Genomic DNA, 19,072 nt, shown 5'->3' with positions numbered 1-19,072 from the left:
TTCGCCACCATGGCCTTTTTTGCCTTTACCTTCCTTATCTCACCTCATTTGCTCACATTGTATATAGACTTATTCTTCTCCTGTATTATTGACTGTACGTTTGTTTTACTCCATGTGTAACTCTGTGTTGTTGTATGTGTGGAACTGCATTGCTTTATCTTGGACAGGTCGCAATTGTAAATGAGAACTTGCCTACCTTGTTAAATAAAGGTGAAAAAAATTAATAATAATTAAAGACCAAAATTGGTTAAAGAAAATTATGAACCTCTGCAGATTTAGCTACGAAGAGACAGAATCATTTGATCATTTTAGATCATTTGTTTTGGTACTGTCCATATGTAGCTTGTTTTTGGTCGCAGGTGAAGGAATGGCAACATTTACCTGGAGCTAACTCTGCAGACAGCACTACTGGGGGATTTGAAAAGTCATAGTCAATTGAACAATAATATAATAATACTTTTAGCAAACATGTTTATTTTTAATTTACTATCTGCAGCAACTATGAGAATATAAAGGTCAAGAACTTTTGTGAAACAGCACAGTTAAAAATATATGGCAAATATAAATCAAACGGGGTGGTCTTCAGAGATAGATGGGAGAGGTTTAGGGTAACTGAAGGATAGGACTGGATGGTCTTCAGAGATAGATGGGAGAGGTTTAGGGTAACTGAAGGATAGGACTGGATGGTCTTCAGAGATAGATGGGAGAGGTTTAGGGTAACTGAAGGATAGGACTGGATGGTCTTCAGAGATAGATGGGAGAGGTTTAGGGTAACTGAAGGATAGGACTGAATGGTCTTCAGAGATAGATGGGAGAGGTTTAGGGTAACTGAAGGATAGGACTGGATGGTCTTCAGAGTTAGATGGGAGAGGTTTAGGGTAACTGAAGGATAGGATTAAAAACAAACTAAATATAACTATTGTATAACACATTGTCTGTAAAATGTACATAGTATGTATAAGCTGGACATAGAAGCCTGAAAGTTGTTGTGCTTTAGTTTCCTCCAATCAGGGAAGGGGTGATAGGGTTAGTGGAAAACAAAGGAAAATATATGTTTATTCATACAGTGCCTTTAGAAAGTATTACAAATGTATATGTATTTTTAAACAGAAATAACTTATTTACATAAGTATTCAGACCCTTTGCTATGAGAATCGAAATTGAGCTCAGGTGCATCTTGATTCCATTGATCATCCTTGAGATGTTTCTAGAACTTCATTGGATTCCACCTGTGGTAAATTCAGTTGATTGGACATGATTTGGAAAGGCACACACCTGTCTATATAAGGTCCCATAGTTTACAGCGCAAGTCAGAGCAAAAACCAAGCCATGAAGTGGAAGGAATTGTCCGTAGAACGCCGGCACAGATATGGGGAAGGGAGACAACAACAAAAAATATGCTGCATTGAAGTTCCCAAAGAACACAGTGGCTACCATCGTTCTTAAAAGGAAAAGTTTGGAACCACCAAGGCTCTTCCTAGAGCTGGCCGCCCGGCCAAACTGCGCAATCAGGGGAGAAGGGCCTTGGTCTGGGAGGTTACCAAGAACCTGATTGTCACTCTGACAGAGATATAGAGTTCCTCTGTGGAGATGGGAGACACCAACACTTGCCTAAATAACCCATATGCCACCATAGGAAGTGTTATGTGTTGTTCGCGATGAGCCTTTGTCAATTTAGCTCAGAGTTTGCCACCCTATTCTATCTGTCACCTTTTATTTTTTATTTTTTTAAATTCACCTTTATTTAACCAGGTAGGCTAGTTGAGAACAAGTTCTCATTTACAACTGCGACCTGGCCAAGATAAAGCAAAGCAGTGTGAACAGACAACACAGAGTTACACATGGAGTAAACAATTAACAAGTCAATAACACAGAGAGTCTATATACATACCTAAAAAAATACATACCTAAAAAAAAGAGAGTCTATATACATACCTAAAAAAATACATACCTAAAAAAAAAAGAGTCTATATACATACCTAATCCTGCCTAATAGGCAGGCCAATCCTGGAGGAAAGTATTGGCTGTAAGAAGTAAGAACATAACATCTGGTTATTTTTAAATGACTTCTTATGACATTGCTTGCCAGACTGAACATTGAATTCATATTTTCCAGTCTGCGTTACCCACTCCAGTCAGCAGATGGCGATATGAATTTTTCAGGTGATGCTTCTTGCGTGACGTATAATCTAGTGGACGGGACAGGAGGCTTCTTCAACCGCGACAAAAGGCTTCTGATTTGACCACGCTGTGCCTTGCTAGCAAACCTAAAACCGAAACATTGGAGCTCTTTAGACCAATTTTGTGTATATTACTCTTAGTGTTTTCAACATAATTCTGTTTACATATCTACTGGTTCATTTAAACGTAATTTGCTTGTTAAATTAGCAAATGTGTTACATTGATACTGCACTAGGCTAATCTCCCGGAGCATAAACTCACTCATCTAGACGGAGAAAGAAACTGGTGAAAGGAGGCAAAGAAGCTTGAAGAATGAATAAGGAGGCTATCACATTGAAACAAGAGGATGATATTACAGTGAAAGAGGAATATGGGAACGAGGTTGTCAAAGTGGAAAAAGAGGTAGAAGCTTTCAGAATCAAAAAGGAGGAAGATGCCGTAAAATTGAAAGAGGAGGAAGACCCTTTTGGAGTAAAAGAGGAGGATATCTCAATAAAAGAGGAAGACGTTTTGGGAGTGAAAAATGAGACTGAAGATCCGATTACCACCAGTGAGTACTGTCTTTAAAAACGGGCACAAACTATGCAGTTGTTTTTAAAGGGGCATTATACTGAAGTTCTACACTTGAATATGTTGTTCAGTACTGTAGGAATTGTTTATTAAGGGGCAATCTGCCATCGGTACATATATTTTTGGAACTTCAAAAATGGATTTATTGAATTCTCTATGTGGTCTATATTAAAGTGCACTTATTCTAGTATAGCCGGGTTTTAAAATATAATATACAGTGCATTTCTACTTAAAATATCAAGTGGACGCAAAATGCACCCATTTTGTGGAACGGCCCTTTTACAAAGTACGCAAGTAAAAGTGAGCCACCCAGTAAAATACTACTTGAGTAAAAGTTAAAATATACTGAAGTATCAAAAGTATATAAATAATTTGAAATTCCTTATATTAAGCAAACCAGATGGTGCCATTTTCTTGTTTGTTTTTATTTTATTGACGGATAGCCAGGGACACACTCCAACTCTCTGACAATCTACAATTGAAACGTGTGTTTAGTGAGTCCGCCAGATCAGAGCCAGTAATGATTACCAGGGATGTTCTCTTGATTAGTGAGTGAATTGGACCATTTTCCTGTCCTGCTAAGCCTTCGAAATGTAATGAGTACTTTTGGGTGTCAGGGAAATGTATGGAGTAAAAAGTACATTTTCTTTATGTATGTAGTGAAGTAAAAGTACAATTAGTCAAAAATAGTAAAGTACAGATTCCCCGGAAAGCTACTTAAATAGTACTTTAAAGTATTTTTACTTAAGTACTTTACACCACTGATCACAAACAATATAAAAAACACAATTAAAGTGGCTAATTTAGTCCCCTTTTAGATATGTATTCATTCCTCCTGTAAGACTCTGTGATTGCTATAGAAGTTGATAAGTTTACCATATTTTTGATGTTCTCATTCACACAGGAGACAGACATGACTATTGTGGATCCTCTGGGGAGCCTCAACAACATCCTGATGCTGACAAAGTAGAGAAGAGTCTCTCCAGATCAGAACACCAGATGGTACAGCTTGGTCTGGTCTAGCATACAGCTTGCTCTCAGGGTCTGGTCTGGGCTTCTGTAAAGCACTTTTTCAACAGTGACTTCAGCATCCATAATGATATGCGTCTGTGTCCCCTCTTTATGGTTACCAGGACAACGCTAGCCCCTCCTCCCTCCCGGAGTCCCCGTTTCGTGCCTCTCCCGGTAGCACCTTACTGCTGGGTAGGAAGAGGTTGTCTGTGCTGCTGGTGGACTGCAGGAAAACAACGGGGCTGAGTGGAACTGTGAGAGGAGGAGAAGAGAAGAAAGGATCAGATTTGACTCATCAAAGTAAGTGCTGTAGTTTAGTTTGAACAAATAATGTGATAATGTGCCTCTGTAGATAATAATGGGCCTCTATGTAGATATTAATGGGCCTCTATGTAGATAATCAGCCATTTTCTGCTACAACATGTCTACACTGTATTTATGATAAATTTAATGTTATTTTAATTGACAAAAGGACATGTATATCCTAACACGATCCGTGTTGTAAACAGCATTCTGCATGAATTCCGACTCTTTCAACTTGCAACAAAACAATTTTATGAAATCAAATTTTGTTAGCAATCAAACATAGCTTAACACGGTCAAGTTCGGTTTCTGTGCAATCCTCAGACACTCTAGAAGGCAACCAAACATGTTTCATGATTCTACATTACATATTGGCTATACAAGACCTGAATTAGCCCATGAAGGTTCTTGGACCAATGACCACCTATCGTTTTGAAACCTAGCTAGATAGCCAATGAGCTGGGATTTCCAGCAGTATGTGAACGCCGTTTGTAGGACAAACAGCCATCATGCTAGAGCTGTGCACAACAGAGTTCATTCTCTGGTGAAAGGAAACCAGATGCACGGTAGTTTACGTTTCACAGCAGTTCGTTCTCTTCTACAGACTTCTCAAGTCTGAAAAAGTTAAACATGGTTACTAAAAGTGGAAAAGCTAAATCTCAGTCCAAGTATAATCATTTTGATGATATCATTGCAGAAATTGACCAGGAGAGTGACACAGAAGGAATGGATGAGGACTCTGAGGGTGACCAAAGTTTTGATTCCAGCGCGGAAGAAATGTGTTTGGAAGGAGAAGATCCACTTTTTGATCAGTAAGTAAAACAAGTTTTTACTTCTCATGCTAATGCAGTTGTTTAAATGGTTGCTTATTTATATATACATACATACACACACACACACACACACAAAGTTTACACACACTTAGTTTGGAGTCCTTAAAACTCGTTTTTCAACCACTCCACAAATTTCTTGTTAACCTCTCTGGTACAAGTGCGTCCCACCTCGACAACAGCCAGTGAAATTGCAGGGCGCCAGATTAAAAACAACAGAAATCCCATAATTAATAATAATTAATCCCATAATCCCATAAAAATCCCCAAATTCCTCAAACATACAAGTATTATACACCATTTTAAAGATAAACTTGTTGTAAATCCAGCCATATTGTCCTGTTTCAAATAGGCTTTACGGCGAAAGCACACCAAACAATTGTTAGGTCAGCCCCTAGCCACAGAACCATACAGCCATTTTCCAACCAAGGAGAGGTGTCACAAAAGTCAGAAATAGCGATTAAAATTAATCACTTACCTCTGATCATCTGGTGTCACTCCCAGGTCTCCATGTTAAACAATAAATGTTTGTTTTGTTCGATAATGTAGTTTGTGAACAGCTGTGATTTAACTGTCGGTGGTTTCACTCTGCTCCTGTATATTAAACCTAGCTCTCTCAAAAATAATGTCGTGTCTCCCTACAAAATGCGTTTCAAAATAGTCTTTAACGGCACTGTAGTTAACCTGTTGAATCTAGGGGGCAGTATTTTCATTTTTGGAAAAATAACGTTCCCAAAGTAAACAGGCTATTTTGTCAGGACAAGATGCTAGAATATGCATATAATTGACAGCTTAGGATAGAACACACTCTAAAGTTTCAAACTGTAAAAATATTTTCTGAGTATAACAGAACTGATATTGCAGGAAGGGACTCTTATTTAGAAAGCTCTGCGTTCCTATGCGTCCCTATTGAGCAGTGAATGAGATATCAACCAGATTCCTTTTTCTATGGCTTCCCTAATGTGTCTAGTGTCACAATACATAGTTTTTATTTAGAAAAATGAGCCTGAACGTCAACATTGCGTCAGTGGTCAGCTGGAGTCTCTCAGTGTTTTGTGCGTAAAAGACAAATGCAGCCATTGTTTCTCTCTTTCCTACTAAGAAGCCATCTGTCCCAGTTGATATATTATCGAATAGATATTTGAAAAACACCTTGAGGATTGATTATAAACAACGTTTGCCATGTTTGTCGTGACCACAATTTCCGGTCGAATTCTCAGCCAAACGTGAAGAACTAACGGAGTTATTTCGGCTACAAAAATAGTATTTTTGGAAAAAAGGAACATTTGCTATCTAACTGGGAGTCTCGTGAATGAAAACATCCGAAGCTCATCAAAGTGCCTGATCCATTTAATTCTCCGTCAGCACAAGCCACTGGCCTGTCCGTGTTTGCGCCAGAGCCCGTTGAACTTGGAGTCGCAAACCCTGAAATCCCGCCAGCTTCTTCCTCTTGCAACAGTCCTTGCTCGTTAGCTAGCAAAATAATGATATGCGCTGTTTTATCTCCAACACTGTCCCCTCCCTGCTTTGAAACAGCCTGAATGTATGATTTACTTGGTACGTCCTTCACATTTATGTGAATTTTACAACCACTTCTGACACCATGTAGTATGATCTAAAATAAGGACGCGCAACAACGAGGTTCTAGCTCCAGCCTGTTTATTAACCTAACCCTCGCATGTCCTACATAGGTACGGATACCCCCAAGGGACATCTTCAATTCTCAGGTTGTTTTTGTCATAAATAATTAAATAATATTTCAACCGGAGAAAAGCTTCGTCAATAGAAAAGGAGAAACAAGAAAGACGCGCTTGGCTCATGTCTGGAAATTTCCACTGTCCTCTCATTGAAAGTGCTGTATCGCCCTCACTTTTCAGAGTAAAAGCCTGAAACAATGCCTAAACACTGGTCACATGTAGAGGAAGCCATAGAGCTCGTGAACTGGGTCCTAAGTCTTTGTATGGTGGATAGGCTTTCAATGGAAAAACAGCCTTTCAAAATAATAGTACTTCCTGGTTGTATTATCCTCGGGTTTTCCCCTGCCATATCCATTCTGTTATACTCGCAGACATTATTTTAACAGTTTTGGAAACTTTAGTTTTCTACCCAAATCTACTAATTATATGCATACCCTAGCTTATGGACCTGAGTAGCAGACAGTTTAAAAACCTGTCTAGGACAGGCGTTCCTCTAGGGAAACGTTTCAACAAAAATTGCCCGAAATGTCATTATTTTAAGTATTTAACTTCAATTAAATCAGAAGTGCAATACACCAAATGAAAGCTAAGCCTCTGGTTAATCTAGCCACCATGTCAGAATTCAATAAGCTTTACTGCAAATGTGATTATCGATCAGAAATAGCAATAAAATTCATCATTTACCTTTTGAAGATCTAAAGGTCACGACAAAACAATAGTGTCGTTTTGTTCGATATAATCCATTTTTATAGCCTAACAGGAAACACTTTGTAAACGGCTTGTCGTAAATTCCGTGTCCTTCAACTTTGGACGTAACGTTCAATATAATTACTCAATCTAAACGGACGTTTATCGAGTCATGTTTGGTTTCATTGCATTCCTCTGTTTGTTAGTAAAACAACCACACTTCATGGTTCTTTTCCGGGACATATTGACCGAAAGGAACTGATTTGAACACGGCAAACAATGACCTAATTGCGCACCAATGATATGATATATCGGTTCTTCGTTGATGGACTGTATTTCGGACCAATGACCACTGATGGTCTTGAAATCTAGCTGGGTAGATAGCCAATGAGCTCAGGTAAACGACAACATGTGATGGTTCTATCCAGGAAGACTATCGTTTGTGGGAAACTCAATCGTATAGACACAACCATTCGCCATTGAAAACTCTACGAGGCAGCCACGCTGGTTACGTGCAGCATTTCAGAGAATAATTATGGCAAGTAAATCTTTAAAATCGAAGGCAAAGACAAAGTATACAGATCTACACGATATCATTGATGAGATTGATAGAGATAGTGAGAGTGAATTACTACAAGATGAGTCAGACCAGACAGTGACTATTCTTTTCACTCTAAATGGAGAAGATTCTGTGTTGGATTGGTGAGTAACGTTGTTTGAAATGAATAATATCAAATATTATTCATTTGAGTTGTTTGAGATATATATATATATATTTTTTTTTTTTGCCATATATAAAAATATGACTAGGACATGACATATAAAGTACACATATGTATAAAGTAAACATTGCTCTACATTGTGGGTGTATCTGTGTGTCTGTATATATTACATATATTTTTACATGTCCATTTAGACATGTAGATAAAATACAACACCTCACCTTAGTGGATGTTTACTTACTCTATATATAATCTGTGTCTGTTTTGTCTTTATTTCACAGTCCCAGCGATTCTGATTGGGAGCCCATACTGCCAAGGTGCAAATCCCCCACTGAAGCTGGTCCATCCGCCCGGCCATCAAGAGGTGTGGAGCCGGTGACAAAGAAGCGGAGGAAGGGAAGTGTGGAACCTGCTGGCAGTGCGGAGGAGGGTCGTTGGCACTCTGTGCTGGAGGAGGATGTGGCCCCACCGCCTCCAATTTTCAGACCAAAGAGGCCACCAGGTCCTCAGCTGGCCATGACCTCTAAGTACAGCCCCATGCAACTTTTTCAGCTGTTTTTCACCTCGGCAGTTGTTGATTCCCTGGTGTTGAACACTAATAAGTACGGAGCTAAGAAGCAGGAAGGCAAGAAAGAGACATGGAAGCCCATTTCCAGGTCAGATCTTTTTTGTTTCATGTCAATGGTCATGTACATGGGTGTTGTGAAGCTAAAAACCCTGAAGGACTACTGGAAAACTGCTCCCCTCTATCAACTGCCTTTCCCATCCACTGTCATATCATGCAAAAGGTTTCTGACAATCTCAGGGGCGCTTCATATCAGTGACCCAGAAGTTGATAAGGACAACGAGACGAAGCGAGGCACGGCGAGGTTTGATAAGCTCTGCAAAATTAAACCTCTCTACCTCGACATCATTGAGGCCTGCAAAACCTATTTTCAGCCTGCCCAGAACCTTTCCATAGATGAGAGGATGGTAGCCTCAAAGGCCAGAAATGGCCTAAAACACTACATGCATAACAAACCGACTAAATGGGGTTACAAACTGTTTGTTTTGGCCGATTCTGCGTGTGCATACACATGCAATTTTTTTATCTATGAGGGGAAGAACAGTTGTGCGACTGGTAAGAGACTTAGCTATGACTCCGTTATGCAGTTATTAGATTTTCAGCTGCTAGGGAAGGGCTACAAACTGTTTGTGAATAACTTTTACACAAGCCCTACCCTGTTCACAGACCTGAGGAAGCTGGAGATGTGGGCCTGTGGCACCATTCAGACCAACAGAGTGGGCTTTCCGAAAACCAGGGTGAACGACATGCCTAAGCAGGCTGAGCGGGGTACCATGAGATGGATCCGTGAAGATGGCCTGCTGTTTGTGAAGTGGATGGACACCAGAGAGGTGGCGATGTGCTCCACTATCCACAAGTCCTTCAGTGGTGATCACGTCGTCAGGCGTGTGAAGGACGCTACAGGGGCATGGACCACCAAAAATGTCCCCATTCCTGCAGCCATCAAGGACTACAACAAGAGCATGGGAGGTGTGGACCTGTCAGATGCGCTGATAGGATACTACAATGTTCTCCACAAGACAATGAAATGGTACAAGACATTTTTCTATCATTTCATTGACATTGCTGTGGTGAATGCCTTCATCCTCCAGAAGGAAATGGCCAAGAGCTGTGGACAGCCCCCCATCTCACAGCTAGCCTTCAGAGAGCTGCTCATCCAGGAGCTTGCTAGCTACAGCAAGTCCACTGTAGCACCTTCTGTCCCCTCTACGTCTGTCCCCTCTGCTCCAACTAGTAGTGTTCACCTGCCCAGATTCATCTCTGCAGACATGAATGTGCCTCGGGGCAAAAAGGGCACAGTAGGGAGACGTTATTGTGTTCTGTGTCACATGAAATGCCCCATCATCTGCACCAGCTGTTCAGTAACCCTCTGCTTTACAGCAGAAAGAGACTGCTATTGGGCATGGCATCAGAAGAACAATATTGTGTAGAGGACTGAGGGTCTTCACAATATTGTACATTATACATTGAATGTGCGTAAATAGTTACCCTTGTTATTTGACATTTTTTCAAATGTTCATATTTTTGGGGAGGGGGGGGGGAATATGTTAGAATGGCATTCGAGTGTTTTGTATATAGTAATTTACTTCAAAATGTATCACTGTACCAATTCGGCCACTTGGGTACATTTGGGCAACATGTGTGGGACACCTAGGTGACTATATACTCAATGTCATGTAGCTCACTCATTCCTGAAGATATCTTTCTGAAACTTTTTTCAAATACTGTTGCCATCTTATGTTCTCCATTCAAACCACCCCCAGCATCCTATCTGTATGTTTGGATGTTCTTGTTTCAGTTGAAAGATGATGCAGCAACAATAAAAACAGAAAACGTATGTTTATTTCCTTGTATTTTCTTCTACCAGATCTATGGTGTTATATTCTCCTGCATTCAATTCACATTTGCACAAACTTCAGAGTGTTTTCTTTCAAATGGTACCAAGACTATGCATATCCTTGCTTCTGGGCCTGAGCTACAGGCTGTTAGATTAGGGTATGTCTTCAGGTGGAAATTGCACAAAGTAACCCGAAAAGGATTTTAATAAGGTAAGGTAGGTTGAAAGGTTGGTCAGCTGGTTGGTAGGGTCTGTCAGTTGGTTGGTAGGTTCTGTCAATTGGTTGGTAGGGTCTGTCAGTTGGTTGGTAGGGTCTGTCAGTTGGTTGGTAGGGTCTGTCAGTTGGTTGGTAGGGTCTGTCAGCTGACAGACAGAAGATACATAATAAAGGAGAGACTATGAGTAAGAAAGTGATCAGAGTAACCATAGCAACAGAGGACATGGTGTCAGCAGCAGCTCTCTACAAAACCTCAAATGTTGCATCACTTCCGGTGGGCCTCAGAGAGACACATCTAGATGGCCTCAAATCTTCTCTTGGACAGATGTAAATGAGCTGTTGGCTAAATCTGGTGCTACGCATCACTTCTCACTTCTGACACCATTGAAATCAGTAGACATGAAAATTACCAGCACTCTGACTCTGTCCTGCACCAGGAGAGTCTAATGGAGGACAATCTAGAGAGAAAAAGATTTGTCCATTGCATGAACAGTTACAATTGATTTCCTCCAACATTACAGCATTTAATCTCACAGCACATTAGTTGTAATGTCTGAGATGAGAGATTCATCATACCTGCTCTTGATGAAGAGTGACCACTGATATCTTCAGATGTCAGGATGTTGTAGAGACGTTTGGGGATGTTGTTGAGAGGTTTGGGAGGGTGTTTGTTGGGGATGTTGTAGAGAGGTTTGGGAGGGTTGTGAAGGTGTTTGTTGGGGATGTTGTAGAGAGGTTTGGGAGGGTTGTGAAAGTGTTTGTTGGGGATGTTGTAGAGAGGTTTGGGAGGGTTGTGAAGGTGTTTGTTGGGGATGTTGTAGAGAGGTTTGGGAGGGTTGTGAAAGTGTGTTCTCTATGTTGATCATCGGAACTCGTTTGAAGGTAACCTATACACACAAATGGAAGTACGGAGGTAGTTTTGTGCCCCCCAAAATAAGGGGTTAAAACAATATATAAAATATTACCTGAGCTTTCTTATATTGCCTGGATATAGGACAGACACTTCAAAACCTTATTACTTAAAACAAATATATGTATTTTTTTCCAGTTATTAAATGTGTTTTTCAATGCATTTCTATGGGCAATATTAGTAAAGCCCAAATTCAATATTTGATTTAAATATATATATATAAATATATATTCAGTACCAGTCAGAAGTTTGGACACACCAACTCATTGCAGGGTTTTTCTTTATTTTAACTTTCTCTACATTACCAAGAGTGCAAAGCTGTCATCAAGGCAAAGGGTGGCTACTTTGAAGACTCTCAAACATAAAATATATTCAGATTTGTTTAACACTTTTTTGGTTACGACATGATTCTATATATGTTATTTCATAGTTTTGATGTCTTCACTATTATTCTACAAAGCAGAAAAAAGTAAAAAATAATGAAAGTCTCTGGAATGAGTAGGTGTGTCCAAACTTTTGACTGGTACTGTATATATATATAAATAAATGAATTAAATATTGAATTTGGGCTTTACTAATATTGCCCATAGAAATGCATTGAAAACACATTTAATAACTGGATTTTTCTTTTTTTTAAGGACTAAGGTTTTGAAGTGTCCAAACTTTTGACTGGTATTACATATATATACATATATATATATAAAGGGGTCCTAGAATTAAACATCAAACAGCTAAATAATCCACAGTATGGCCATCTTAAAACAATTCCAACCAATAAAATACAGCTAAATTTGGAGAGGACAGCATTCGGAAATCCAGATTTTGTTACGTTACAGCCTTATTCTAAAATGGATTCAATTAAGTTTTTCCGTCATCACTATAACCCATAATGACATCACAATAACCCATAATGACATCACAATAACCCATAATGACATCACAATAACCCATAATGACATCACAATAACCCATAATGACATCACTATAACCCATAATGACATCACAATAACCCATAATGACATCACAATAACCCATAATGACATCACTATAACCCATAATGACATCACAATAACCCATAATGACAAAGCAAAAACATGTTTTTAGGAATTTGAACTGAAATACTATATTTACATAAGTATTCAGACCCTTTACTCAGTACTTTGTTGAAGCACCTTTGGCAGTGATTACAGCCTCAAGCCTTCTTGGGTATGACAACACAAGCTTGGCACACCTGTATTTGGGTAGCTTCTCCCATACTTCTCTGTAGATCCTCTCAAACTCTGTCAGGTTGGATTGGGAATGTTGCTGCACAGCTATTTTCAGGTCTCTCCAGAGATGTTCGATCAGGTTTAAGTCCGGGCTCTGGCTGGGCCACTCAAGGACATTCAGAGACTTGTCCTGAAGTCACTCCTGTGTTATCTTGGCTGTGTGCTTAGGGTCGTTGTCCTGTTGGAAGGTGAACCTTTGCCCCAGTTTGAGGTCCTGAGATCTCTGGAGCAGGTTTTCATCAAGGATCTCTCTGTACTTTTCTCTGTTCATCTTTGCCTCAATTGTGACTAGTCTTCCAGTCCCTGCCGCTGGAAAACATCCTCACAGCATGATTCTGCCACCACCATGCTCCACCGTAGGGAGGGTGCCAGGTTTCCTCCAGACGTCACACTTGGCATTCAGGCCATTGTACAATCTTGATTTCATCAGAACAGAGAATCCTGTTTCTCATGGTCTGAGAATCTTTTGGGTGCCTTTTGGCAAACTCTAAGTGGGCTGTCATGTGCCTTTTACTGAGGAGTGGCTTCCGTCTGGCCACTCTACCATAAAGGCCAGACTGGCAGAGTGCTGCAGAGGTGGTTGTCCTTCTGGAAGGTTCTCCCATCTTCACAGAGATGACCAGCCTTTCAAAGCACTTCATGGCTACATACGTGAGTGACATGGGTCGGTAGTCATTTAGGTAGGTTACCTTGGTGTTCTTGGGCACAGGGACTATGGTGGTCTGCTTGAAACATGTTGGTATTACAGACAGGGAGAGGTTGAACATGTCAGTGAAGACAGTTGCCAGTTGGTCAGCGCATGCTCGGAGTACACGTCCTGGTAATCCGTCTGGCCCTGCGTTGTGATCTGAAGACCCATGCCAAACCTTTTCAGTCTCCTGAGGGGGAATAGGGTTTGTCGTGCCCTCTTTATATAGCCAAATTATTTTTCACTCAGGAAGCTCCGGTAAACAGTGGTTGTATTTGCACTACTGCCACCACCAGGCCTGGAGTCCATTTTGACTTTGTTGATAGTGAGCTGTGTTAGCTAGCTGTGTTAGCTAGCCGTGTTAGCTAGCTGTCCGGCTAAAGACGTAGCAGCTAGCTGGCTACTGATCAACCTATTGTGTGTATTGAACATTTGTATTAGACTGGACAGCTTGCTAACTAGCTACCGATCAACCTATTGTGTGTATTGAACATTCATATTGGACAGCCTTACCTATAGAGTAGCACCACCACCCATCAGCCCATTCTCTTCTTGAAGTCAAAGCCACAGTGTATTGTTGCTATAGGAGTTTATGATTAATAATCCAATTTATTTCAAGCCACACTAAAATGTCACCATACTTTTCATTTAAAGCCCCACTATGTAAGACATACATCATCAGAGTGGGCCTCCCATTTAAATGTAAACAATGAAGCAAATGCATCACATGTGAACATCACTTGATTATCAGAGGAGTGTATTATGACATCAGATAGAACTGCTCAGACATTCCAAATCAGGCTTCATCCATATCATGAAGGTGGATATTGATCCAACCATTTCCAAAGTAATGACCGGGCTGATGGAAACAGGATATGCCTGTATGCCGACAGACGGTTTGTTACTTCGTTTGACATGGTGGGGTCATTTTGTGTCAGTAAAAATGTATAAACGAGAAATGGCGGCATTAATCCTTTATGCGCAAATATTGATTTAATAACGATCATATCTTAGTTAACTTGGAGTCACGCGATGATATATTGTGTGGTCCTCCCACTACGATTTGGGAAACCATGCAGTTTATTAGGCTACAGATGAAATAAATGATGAACTTCACAGGGTGGTGAAAGTGCATGTGTTGAGCTTGATGCTCCTTTCCAATACATTTTGATGGCCTTCTTCTGGTGACATGATGATGATTGATGCTTGGTTGCCATTTCACAAATAAAATAATGTCGCTCTTATCCATAATAATCTCATCATGTAGGTAGTAGCCTGCCAGCACTGTATCTTTGAGCTGTTGGCTACAGTGCACGGGACAAGAGGACTTTTGCTACATAACTCAACGGTTTTTCAAAACCATCAGTAGAGTTGAAAATGCAATGGAAACCCATTGAACTTGCATTTTTCATTCAGTACATGGGAATTCAACAGGAAAACATTTTTTCCGTGCATTACGTCATCACGCAAAGATTTTATCCGCAATACACCTGTTTGATGCAAACATTTCCGGTGGGAAAATGCGTATATTGTTTCATGCAGATTTGAGAATATTCACATGAAAATCTGTCGCAAATTGCATGGAAATTTAGCAACTAAGGTGGATATTGATCCAACACCTGCCGCTTATTCAAACCAGCCCACTGGGCACAGACGTCAGTTCAACATATAGTTTCTATTTACATTTCTTTGAGTCCTCAACTAAAGTGAATTCAACATGAAATCAACACAAAATGTCCACCGTCATTGGATTTAGGTTGCCAGTTGGGTGAAACACTAAATGTCACCAGCCAGTGGTTACCAGTTGTGTGAAAATTAATACAAATACCTTTTGTAGATGGATTTTTACAAATCCAATCCGTTTTCCACATTAAACAAACATCACATGGATTTGTTTTGTTAAAATCAAATCAAATGTTATTGGTCACATACACATGATTAGCAGATGTTATTGGTCACATACACATGGTTAGCAGATGTTATTGGTCAAATACACATGGTTAGCAGATGTTATTGGTCACATACACATGGTTAGCAGATGTTATTGGTCACATACACATGGTTAGCAGATGTTATTGGTCACATACACATGGTTAGCAGATGTTATTGGTCACATACACATGGTTAGCAGATGTTATTGGTCACATACACATGGTTAGCAAATGTTATTGGTCACATATACATGGTTTGCAGATGTTATTGGTCACATATACATGGTTAGCAGATGTTATTGGTCACATACACATGGTTAGCATATGTTATTGGTCACATACACATGGTTATCAGATGTTATTGGTCACATACACATGGTTTGCAGATGTTATTGGTCACATACACATGGTTAGCAGATGTTATTGTGAGTGTAGTGAAATGCTTGTGCTTCTAAGTCCAACAGTACAGCAGTATCAAACAGATAATATCTAACAAATACCACAACTAAACCTAATACACATAATCCAGTAAAGGAATGGGAAATATAGAAGTATAAAACATGGATGAGCAGAAACACAGCAGCTAAGATGCAATATATAGTGAAGAATAGATAGTGAAGGATACAGTATATACAGTTGAAGCTAAAGATTACATACACTTAGGTTGGAGTCATTATAACTCATTTTTCAACCACTCCACACATTTCTTGTTAACAAACTATAGTTTTGGCAAGTTGGTTAGGACATCTGTGTTAACGACACAAGGCATTTTTCCAACAATTGTTTACAGAGAGATTATTTCACAATCCCAGTGGGTCAGAAGTTTACATACACTAAATTGACTGTGCCTTTAAACAGCCTTGGAAAATTCCAGAAAATTATGTCTATAGCTTCTGATAGGCTAATTGACATCATTTTAGTCAATTAGAAGAGCACCTGTGTATGTATTTCAAGACTTACCTTGAAACTCTGCCTCTTTACTTGACATCATGGGAAAATAAATAAAAATCTGCCAAGATCTCAGAAAAAAATGGTAGACCTCCACAAGTCTGGTTCATCCTTGGGAGCAATTTCCAAATGCCTGAAGGTACCACGTTCATCTGTACAAACAATTGTACGCAAGTATGAACACCATGGGACGCAGCCATCATACCGCTCAGGATGGAGGAGCGTTCTGCAACTGCACATGGGGACAAAGATCATACTTTTTGGAGAAATGTTCTCTGGTCTGATGAAACAAAAAATAGAACAGTTTGGCCGTAATGACCATCGTTATGTTCGGAGGAAAAAGGGGGATGCTTGCAAGCCGAAGAACACCATCCCAACCGTGAAGCACGGGGGAGACAGCATCGTGTTGTGGGGGTGCTTTGCTGCAGGAGAGACTGGTTGCACTTCACAAAATAGATGGCACCATGAGGATGGAAAATTATGTGGATATATTGAAGCAACATCTCAAGACATCAGTCAGGAAGTTAAAGCTTGGTCGCAAATGGGTCTTCCAAATGGACAATGACCCCAAGCATACTTCCACAGTTGTGGCAAAATCAGGACAACAAAGTCAAGGTATTGAAGTGGGCATCACAACGCCCTGACCTTAATGCTATAGAAAACAGATAATTTTTACCCTTTTAAAAATAGTTATAGGGGGAGGTCCGGGGGATGTCTGTCTTTGAAAGGGTCATTGTAATATTTAAGATGCCCCCTTTACTGATGACCTAAACCTACAAGTCAAGGGGTCTGAATACTTTCCAAAGAAACTGTAAGTGATTGAGGAGAGAGCATAATTGCTATATTCTAATTAAAATCATTGACCCATAAGGGACCACATGACCAAAGCAATGCGTGACCCATGCAGAATTAAAACTATATTCATCTTAATGAGAAATATAATCTAATAAACAAATGTTTGCATAACCAAAGACATGAAAACGGGTGGGAACATTGTATTTAGCTAGGATTTCATAAGGCCAGGAAGGTCATCGAGAATAACAATAGACAATAGTTAATGTTGCTAGTTTAGGGATGAAGATAGTGAAGGTTCATCAATGTTAAGGATGTTTTTTAATTTGACGTGGAAACAATGTTTATTCAACCAGTGGGAGGCTTGTAAAAGCCCACAGGAAAGTGGAATGAAGAACTCTTCATTGAGACAATCATGAAACAGCAATCTGTGGGTGAGTTGTAGTGGATATTATAATATAAGGATCTGCTGGAGTCCAAGTCAAACCAAGATTCTTTATTTCTGAGCTCAGAGAGAACAACAGAGTTTGGTATTTGGTATTTTACTAGGATCCCCATTAGCTGTTGCAAAAGCAGCAGCTACCCCTCCTGCGGTCAACACAAAACATGACACACAATTGTCACATCTCTCGTTGGAAGGCATGGACCAAAGCGCAGCGTGGTAAGTGTTCATGGTTTTTATTTAATCAAAAAACATTAGAACAAAATAACAAAGAGAAGAACGAACAGTTCTGTAAGACAAATCAACTATACAGAAAACAACTACCCAAAAAAACACAGGTGGAAAAAGGCTGCCTAAGTATGATTCACAATTAGAGACAACGATAGACAGCTGTCCCTGATTGAGAACCATACCCGGCCAAAACAAAGAAATACAAAAACATATAAAAAGGAACATAGAATGCCCACCCTAGTCACACCCTGGCCTAATCAAAATAGAGAATAGAAGCTTCTCTATGGCCAGGGCGTGACAGCCGCTCTGTTCTGTGCCAGCTGCAGCTTTACTAGGTCTTTCCTTGCAGCACTGGACCACACGACTGGACAATAATCAAGACTAGACAAAACTAGAGCCTGCAGAACTTGCTTTGTGGAGAGTAGTGTCAAAAAAGCAGAGCATCTCTTTATTATGGCTAGACCTCTCCCCAGCTTTTCAACCATTGAATCTATATGTTTTGACCATGACAGTTTACAATCTAAGGTAATGCCAAGTAATTTAGTCTCCTCAACTTGTTAAACAGACACACAATTCATTACCAGATTCAGCAGAGGTCTAAAATTTAAGGAATGATTTGGACCAAATACAATGCTCTTAGTTTTAAAGATGTTCAGGACCAGTTTATTACTGGCCACGCATTCCAAAACAGACTGCAACTCTTTGTTAAGGGTTTCAATGACTTCATTAGCTGTGGTTGCTGGTGCTTATATAGTTGAATCATCAGCATACATGGACACACATGCTTTGTTTAATGCCAGTGGCAGGCCATTGGTAAAAATAGAAAAGAGTAGAGGGCCTAGAGAGCTGCCCTGCGGTACATCACACTTCATATGTTTGACATTAGAGAAGCTTCCATTAAAAACCCTCTTAGTTCTATCAGATAGATAGCTCTGAATCCACATTATGGCAGAGGTTGAAAAGCCATAGCACAAACATTCTTAAACAACAGGTTATGGTCAATAATATCAAAGGCTGCACTGAAATCTAACCACAATCTCCCACAATCTTCTTGTTATCAATTTCTCTCAACCAGTCATCAGTCATTTGTGTCCGTGCAGTACATGTTGAGTGCCCTTATCTATAAGCATGCTGAAAGTCTGTTGTTCTTTTGTTTACAGAGAAATAGCATTAGATTTGGTCAAACACAATTTTTTTACAACAGGTTGCTAAGAGCTGGCTGCCAGCTTATAGGTCTGCTGT

General features: G+C 39.9%; 2 protein-coding genes across 2 annotated transcripts in view; both read left to right on the top strand.

Annotated features, from left to right (window-relative positions):
* LOC139370044 (zinc finger protein 345-like) overlaps positions 1-19,072 on the top strand; it is a 637,497-nt gene that overhangs the window by 509,576 nt on the left and 108,849 nt on the right. The gene's annotated exons all lie outside the window — the stretch shown is intronic.
* Positions 2,184-9,931, top strand: LOC139369973 (piggyBac transposable element-derived protein 4-like). The gene is made up of 6 exons (XM_071109255.1): positions 2,184-2,731; positions 3,656-3,753; positions 3,885-4,056; positions 4,763-4,877; positions 8,283-9,535; positions 9,921-9,931. Exons 1-6 carry the CDS (start codon positions 2,494-2,496, stop codon positions 9,929-9,931), a joined length of 1,887 nt encoding a protein of 628 aa, XP_070965356.1. The 5' UTR covers positions 2,184-2,493.

The sequence above is a fragment of the Oncorhynchus clarkii genome, chromosome 17 (assembly GCF_045791955.1).
Source record: "Oncorhynchus clarkii lewisi isolate Uvic-CL-2024 chromosome 17, UVic_Ocla_1.0, whole genome shotgun sequence".
Classification (NCBI taxonomy): domain Eukaryota; kingdom Metazoa; phylum Chordata; class Actinopteri; order Salmoniformes; family Salmonidae; genus Oncorhynchus; species Oncorhynchus clarkii.
The sequence above is the reverse complement of the archived record's forward strand: the minus strand, read 5'-3'. Positions and strand labels throughout refer to the sequence as shown.